Below are 8,366 nucleotides of genomic sequence, written 5' to 3' on the forward strand. Positions count from 1 at the left end.
CCAAAGAAGGTGCCTGTTACAGCTCCTCCCCAATATCGTGCACGGCTTTGGACATCATATGGTGCTGCACAGGAGCGTGGTGGGTTCTTCTCATCTGGTCTCCCACTAGATGGTAGGCAGGTGGAGGTAAAGCTCTGGAGAGCCAATGTCTGAAGGAGCAGAATAACTTACTCGTCTGTGAAGCTTCTGAAAACATGAGCTGGAAGATCTATTAAACATAAACATCTTATGAAGCCTGGTCTCAAATCTAACAAAGCTCAAGGCAAATAAAAAGCTCAAGTCTAATAAATATGTTAGTGCTATTTTTGTTAACCTCAATTAATACTCACCTAATGCCAGACAAATTTAGTTTAATTAACAGAGGAATTAAACATCCCAGTTTTTTATATAGGAGCATAAGTAAGACTCACCTGCAGGTAGGTACAAAAATCTTCCACTGCAAATTCTGCTGTGAATAAGCACCCGCACGAGCACTACATGATCTCATCTTCTGGGTGCACAGTTTAATCACAGTGCTCTCGATAGAGAGCCCACACTAGGGAAATAGAGTTTAAAATATGAATCTGTGGGAGGCTCTTGAGGTGGCTTCTTGCTAAGTATGGCCAGGAGCGGGGTGACGTGGGGGAGATGCCTCATTAAGAGACTAAGAGGTAAAAGTAACTCCATGAAACCGTCACCAGCAAACCACCATGTGAAAATTCCATGTGCTTTTAGTCTGGCGAATTGACCCTAAAATAGTGTAAGGGAAGAAAACAAAGATTCCCTGTGTGCTGGCAGATAAGTCATGTTATTTTCCCTTTTTTCTACAGCGACAAACTCAGATGTTTAAATGGGTAGCAAATCGACTTCATTCAGGCTTATTTTTCCCTGATCCTTCAGAACTGTCACCTCTCTCCTACTCCCTTCAAAAAATGAACAAAGAGAGAAACAAGCTGCTTGTTACAAAATGTCAGCAAAACATCAGATGAACCTACTTTGCCATTTTGCTCCCACAAATGAAAATACTTGGTGGTCAAAGTCCTGGCAGCTGGCTCTTTACCACATGGAAAAAGTAATGTTCTGCCTCTTTGCTACCCTATTCTTAGTCCTGTTCAAGATTAAACTCCTGTAACTCTGAGTATCCGGTGCCCCAAGCTCACCCGATTGCTTTCCTTAGACCATGATACCGCCCTGTCCGCTCTCCCTTGACACATCATTCTTCCTTTTCATCTATTCTCTTTTAAAAACTTCTGTTTCTCAACTTCCCCTCTCCTTCCTTTTCCTCTCTTAGGCAAACTTAGCTTGCTCTTGAGAACTAACTTGCCTTTCCTTCCTCTCCCATTTCTCAATTTTTGAAGGACTTCTTACCCCTTGCCTCTGCATCTTTTGATTTCTACTTCATGGACCACGGCATCAGCGCATTTGCAGCAGGGTAGCCCAGAGAGGGCTTCCTTCATCCCTGCGAAGGGAAGGCATCGACCGTTGCCTTCATACTCCTCTGACCTTCCTGTCCTTTCAGCTGTTCTCTCGTGAAAGAAAGCACACTTGAACTGCCAGAAGAGAGCAACTGAGTACACTGAGGCAGCAGCTCTTCACTGTTGCTTGCAAGGAGACACAGAAATGTAGATGGAATTCAAGCAAAAGTCTGAAACATAATTTAAATGCTCTCTGCCAAAGCATGTTAAACAGGTGCTTATGTTTCACACAGATCCCGATGTACCTAATTAATCCAAATTAAATCTGAGCTGTAAGGGCACCCGATTACACACACGTCCATGCAGACACGAGGAGCCAGGCTCTCACGGTGAAGTGCCGCTTGACAGGCAGCTAGAGGGGACCCCATCCGCTCCGGGGTACCCTTCGCCGCCAGGCTCTTTCTCCCGGCCGGCGGGAACTGACCCCCGACGGCGGCGCACCCCCGGCACGGTGCTCTCGGAGACACCCGACGGGGCGAGCCGCGGCTCCCGCCGAGTCTCCCCCCAGGGATGCGGAGCGGCGGGAGGTTCTCCCGGGGTCCTTGAGGGCGTTAAACACCCGCGTAGTGAGGGCTGTCTTGCAAGCCCAGAAACAGGCAGGGGACCCGGGTGAAGTGAGCGCGGGCAGCACCGCACGCTCGCGTTTTCCCCCGTGAAGGCGACGGGAGGGAGGGGACACGGTTACCTCGTCGGGGGGTGTCACCTGGCGAGGGTTTGGACAAGCCTTAGGTTAGCAGGGGCACAGCACGGCTCCTTCGGCGGGGCAGTAGCGTCTCGCCGCTTCCCCGCTCCTGCACCTCGGGGCGGAGGGAGGGGGGTTCTTGCCTGCGAAAAGACGAGACGTTTCGCAGAAGCGGAGGAGCGAGCCCGGAGGGGTGCGGGGAAGGGGTGGGCGACCCCCCGCCCCCAAGGCTTTACCCCTGCCGGCCGCACGCCGCGGTGCCCGTCCGCGGCGAGAGGAGCGCGGCGGGCGGGGAGAGGGTCCCCGCCGCAGCCGGGGAAGGAAGACCGGGGTGAGGGGGGTGGGGTGGGGGTACGACGACGGGGGACCCTGCGTCAGTGCAGGGCCGTCCCCTTCCCCTCCCCGTGCGCTCGGCTCTGCCTCCCGCCAGCCTCCCACGCCTCCCGTGAGGTGCGGCCGCGCTACATAAACACGGCCCCGCCGCCGCCGCCGGGGCTCTCCGCTCGCAGCCCGACGGAGGCGCCTGGCAGGCAGCGGGCAGCGGAGCGGCGGTGACTGCGCGGCTCCAGGCACAGACGGGGCGGGAGGCTCCGGCGGGCAGCGGCGGGGGGCTGCGCGCTCCCCCGCGGGCGGCGGCGGCCCCGCCGGAGCCCAGGCGGCCGGAGGAGGAGGAGGAGGAAGGGCGGCGGCTCCCCGCCGGCGGCGGACTCCCTCCGGTATGGCCCTGGCGGACAGCGCCCGCGGGCTGCCCAACGGCGGCGGCGTCTCGCCGGCGGCGGGCAGCGGGGCGGCGGGGAGCGGGGCGGCGGCGGCGGGCGGCTGGTCGACCTTCCCGGAGATCGTGGAGCTGAACGTGGGCGGGCAGGTGTACGTAACGCGGCGCTGCACCGTGGTCTCGGTGCGCGACTCCCTGCTCTGGCGCATGTTCTCGCAGCAGCAGCCCAGCGAGCTGCCCCGGGACAGCAAGGGCCGCTTCTTCCTCGACCGCGACGGCTTCCTCTTCCGCTACATCCTGGACTACCTGCGGGACCTGCAGCTGGTGCTGCCCGAGCATTTCCCCGAGCGCAGCCGCCTCCAGCGGGAGGCCGAGTACTTCCAGCTGCCCGACTTGGCTCGCCGCCTGGCGCAGGCTCGGGCCGCCGCCGCCGCCGCCGCCCGCCCCGCCGCCCTGCACCGCGACGGCTCGCTCTGCGCCGACGAGCCGCCGCCGCCGCCGCTCCTCGGCTACCTGGAGGCCGAGCCGCTGGAAGGAGGCGGCAGCGGTGCCGCGGCGTCCGCCCCGTCGCCCACCGCCAGCCGCAGCCCCTCGGGCGGGCCGCTGCTGACGCCCTCGCAGTCGCTGGACGGGGCCGGCGGGCGACGCTCGGGCTACATCACCATCGGCTACCGGGGCTCCTACACCATCGGGCGGGAGGCGCAGGCCGACGCCAAGTTCCGGCGGGTGGCCCGCATCACCGTCTGCGGCAAGACGGCGCTGGCCAAGGAGGTCTTCGGGGAGACGCTGAACGAGAGCCGCGACCCCGACCGCCCTCCCGAGCGCTACACCGCCCGCTACTACCTCAAGTTCAACTTCCTCGAGCAAGCCTTCGACCGCCTCTCCGAGGCCGGCTTCCGCATGGCCGCCTGCTCCTCCACCGGCACCTGCGCCTTCGCCCCCGAGCAGGGCGGTCCTGCCGATGACAAGATCTGGACCAGCTACACCGAGTATGTCTTCTGCCGGGACTGAGCATCCGCCCGGCCCGTGGCGTGGGGATGCGGCGGTGGGCGGCCCCTGCACACCCTCACACCCACGGGCCCCTCCCGGCCCAGAGGAAGGGGGACGTGGATGGGGGATGTGTCCCCCTGCGCTTTCCTCGCCCCTGTGCTTGCCTCCACGCACAAGGCGGGTCAGCCCCCAGCGCAGCCCCCAGCCCTCCTGCACGCACCTCCTGACGGCCCCGGGGACAGGAGGTCGCCATGTTGTGCCTCGGCCGCCATGTCCCTGCTTGTCCACCAAGCCCCTGCTCAGCCACCCTGTCCCGGCTTGCACCATCATCCTCCCTCCCATCCCTCCCAGTAGCTGTGTTGGTAGCGAGGAAGGAGAGAGGTAGCGGGAGTACCCATCCCAGGAAAGCCTGCGTGTGTACCCAGCCCCTGCCTCTCTCCACACACGGGAGATGAGTGATAGCTCTGTCTGGGTAGGGTGTTTTAAAAACCACCCATTTAGGGGCTGAGGAACTTTTCAGTTGCCTTTCAGCAACTTCTGTTGAAGATGACAGGACAAATGGCTGTCTCTTCTCATCCCGTACCTTTAAGCGGGATTTCGCCTTGTTGGGTGGACCCATAATGGTCTGTTTTACCCGTCCCATCCCATCAAAGTGATGCCTGTCTGTAAAGGTCCGTCACATAGAAATGATGCCTGACTGTGAGGGGTTGGCACTCCAGCTTGTACTTCATCTGTAGAGATGAGTAATTTTGCAGGAGATTTGCATGTGGCCCTTCATGACCAGTTTCATCCATCTCCCGTCTCTGCTCCCTATCTCTCTGAACTCCCCTCTCCAAGGTGTTAAACTGAACCGGGGCCCGCACAGCGGGCATGTAAGGTTCATGTAAAAGGATAACCAACCGTTTGAACTATAAAGTGTCCTCAGAGACACCTGTTTATTCCCTTGAGAGGTAAAACAATGACGCTTTGAAAAATTAAAGTGCTTGTGAATTGTAACTTTCATGGGTGGTGTGAAGTCCTTATAATTCTCTGGAAGTTACTGTCTGTGATATGCATAGAAATCTGAATGCATATTTCTTTAAACCACTCTCAAAACGATGGGGGGTGAGATGAAGCCAGGCTTGCCAGAGTGAAGGTAGGGCCTGCTTCCTGGGAAGCTGAAATCATGTACGTTGAATTAATGCAGATGTACATTGTAAGTTTAATCAAGAGTGCCCTGCTTGCTACTTTAAGTTTTGTCATGTTAGTGCTGTAAAACTTCGAGGCCAACAGAATTGATGCCGAAACCACTTTTTTAGGAACTAGTTTCTTAGCTTTCATGGCAGTACTACTAGGGCAACATAACTGCTGAGCGTTAAGTACCTCTTCCTAGACAAACTTTGTGTTTCTTAGAAAGGATTAAGCCCCATCCTTACACAAACAAGAACAATGCCAACTTTCTTTAGGGGAAATTACCCATTCTAAGCTATATTTGGTTCATGCTATCTAATGGTCTTTCTTTCCCGGAGGAGGCAGGCATAGCTTGCCTTGGAACAGACGATCTGAGCAGCAGGTTTTACAGTAGGGAAGACTGAGCAGCTCTTTCTAATAAATTCGTGAACACTGGGATACAAAAGCACTTTCCTTTAAAACCTGAACTTGATTTTAAAACCTGTATTGTCTGTTCAGACCTTCACAGAAAAATATCCTAAATGTATCCAAAGTCTTGAATTTAGCGGTACATATTAAAGGCTTGAAGTTGCATTTTTAATACTCTTGAATAATAAATTGTTCTAACTCCAAATTTAGAAAATACTACTAGCACTTGTATTCTAACCAAAGAATTTCACAGTAGGGTTTTATTTTTAAAACCTTAATTCCTTTGAAAAGAGCTATAGCTATGTATGTTTTGAGTGGAATTTCAGTGCTCAGTTTCTGTGTTCACCACTTGGTCTTTAAGTGCATGCACAACTGCATAAAACTGAAAATAATTTGCATCACCATGTTTGGGGTTTTTTAATATTAGCAAGATTCTTTATCAATGTGATTAAATCGAAGATGTGCATATGAAAATCCTGGGTATTGTCCAGTTGTAGATAGTTGTATAATGGAGTATTTTTAAAAGGAAAGAAATGTATACCTGCCAAATTAGATGAGCAATAAGATAGAGTGAGAGGCCAATACACCTGAAGACAGAATGAAACCTGTTTGTCCTATGCCTTACTCTGAGATGATTTCTTTGTGCTTAACTTATTTATACCACAAGTGAAAGGACATTGATCACAGCTACTAGGTCTTTACAATGCCGTTCTCAAGAACAATGACCGTCTTTTTCTAGCTTCTGTTAAGTAACTCTGAAGTATGTTTTTTAAGATTTTGTATAAAATCAGTTTTCAGTAAAGTGTTCAAATTTGCTCTAGATAGCTTTCTTTTTTTAAGAATCTGGTAGCTTACGAAATCCATCACAGGGGCTATGAGTAGGGGCAGTTTTAAATTGAACTTGTGATTTAGTGTACATATATATACAGTCTATAAACATTTTACAGGAATCATTTAGTTTTTTAATCATTTTAGTGCTACAGGATTTCATACTATATCTAGCTGAACATTTACGTATTACGCTATGTACATAATATGGTAATGTTTTACTGGTTTCCTATACCTGTTTCTATGGAAAAATTGATTATGAATAGCAGCTTGTAGAACTGAAATCAATTACATATTTGCTTGAATGTGAATCGTAACTAAACTTCCAGGTGGCTGAATGCATCTCTAAAGCAAAGATTGCCTGTATTTTGATCAATGATTGCCTATCCGTTTGCTGGCAGATGACCCAGAAATTCTCATATTCTAAGTAAAAGTGGGTGTAATAAAAACATAAAGTGATGATTTTTTAATCTTTGCGTTTGTGCTAACAACTCTGGAAATGGGGCCCTTCATTTACTGATAACACATTACATTTAGGCTTAAAATGATGGTGCCATAAATGTAATAGTCATTTGATGGTTTGCCACAGAAGATGATATTTTTCTTAAACATTACTCAGTAATTTCAGTAAATTTTTTAAAATGTAAAATGCCCAGGGCAAAGTCACTGAGTTTTGCTTCTCTCTTCTACTGAGAGCTCAGAGAACAGATAAACACTATGACTCTGCTAACCTGTTGACATGCTGAAGGACAAAAATCTAAAGGCACAGTATTGGAATCCTGTATACATTTTGTAGCTGTTGTTCACAGTTCATGTACTTACGGATGAATGCAGTAGCGTTTATAAATGCTATCAAAAAAACAAAGGCAGTTGTTCTTTTTATTAGAAGTTAAGGTGTAGATCTTTTCTGTGATGCATATAATGAAGGGTGACTTCGCAGTTGTTTGATAGGATGTTTATATTTTTATACATGTAGATAACGAGCCACTTACTCATTCTTATTTTCACATGTATAGCATTGAAAATAAAGATCCTCCTAGGAAAACATTGCATACCAAATTAAATTATTGCTCTTTAAATATTAACTCCGTTGCGTGGTTTATGCTGTCCTTTTTACTCTTGGTAAAAATGTCATTAGCTTTGCTCTCTCTTCCCCAGTATCATATTCATAACTTCAGAAAAGTCTCCAAACTAATATGTAAAGCAGAAACATTGAGCAAAGACCATTATGTGTATAGGGATTCTCTAGTGCAAGATAAGCAGAAATGTATAATGCTCAGACTGTATACTTTCCTTTTAAGTGTCACAGAGAATTTTTGTAGTGCTGGTCAATATAAATTGGTCCTCGGGAAACCATAGTGATTAAACAGCTTAATTTAAATAGCACAGAATAATCACTGAAATAAAATGTTGATTTTTTTATGAAGCCAGAGAATAACATTGGATATAGTGTTCATTTAATGAAAGAAACAATACCTAAGGAAATAGATGATCCAAGAGAAATGCATTTAGAAATTCTGTTGAGGAACAGAGAAGTAATCTTGTTAGTTACCCTGTGATCTTTAGTGAACTATTACAAACCTGATGGTTTATAATAAACATGTCGTCAGTTTAATAGATAATTAGTAATGAATTGCTAGTATAATCTATGTATGTGAAGCACCTGTATATTTAGTAGAACTTTCTTGGGTAGCATGGTTATAATGCAAAGGAAGCTTGATTTGATGGCTTGATAGTATTTTAGAGCTTTGTTATCAAGCAATAATATAAGAAAGGAGGTTGTTCCATGGGCAACAAAACTTTGAGTCTGTCTTTCTGCAGGCTTTGCTCTCATTTCCTTTATACTACCACTTCAATTACTCTGCTCACCCCCATCCCTTTTATTTCATTTCTACTAGGCAAAAGACAGCATGTTCTTTGGCATACTCAGCCTCTGCTAAGCTGAAGGTCTGAGCTGAATTCTACCTTTCTCCTTCGGTGAACTACCGTTTGTTTTTTTTTTTCTTTCCTTTACCCAGCCAGCAATATTCATGGGACTTGTAAGAACATAACATCTGTGAGGTTTTTTTAGTTCTTTTAATTGTGTTTTAAACCACCCATCAACTCAGAAGTTCAAGGG

The 8,366-nt window shown here is 49.1% G+C and overlaps 1 protein-coding gene across 1 annotated transcript; it reads left to right on the forward strand.

The window, feature by feature from the left end:
- The first annotated feature begins 2,621 nt into the window (after positions 1-2,621).
- On the forward strand, positions 2,622-7,523 carry KCTD12 (potassium channel tetramerization domain containing 12). The gene has a single exon (XM_074911935.1). The coding sequence runs from the start codon at positions 2,855-2,857 to the stop codon at positions 3,860-3,862; it is 1,008 nt and encodes a 335-aa protein (XP_074768036.1). The 5' UTR covers positions 2,622-2,854; the 3' UTR covers positions 3,863-7,523.
- The last annotated feature ends 843 nt before the right edge of the window (positions 7,524-8,366 follow it).

The sequence above is a fragment of the Athene noctua genome, chromosome 1 (assembly GCF_965140245.1).
Source record: "Athene noctua chromosome 1, bAthNoc1.hap1.1, whole genome shotgun sequence".
In the NCBI taxonomy this organism is placed as follows: domain Eukaryota; kingdom Metazoa; phylum Chordata; class Aves; order Strigiformes; family Strigidae; genus Athene; species Athene noctua.

Excerpts from the sequence above, each read along its gene's own strand:
- KCTD12 (XM_074911935.1), top strand. The coding sequence starts at position 2,855 with ATGGCCCTGGCGGACAGCGCCCGCGGGCTGCCCAACGGCGGCGGCGTC.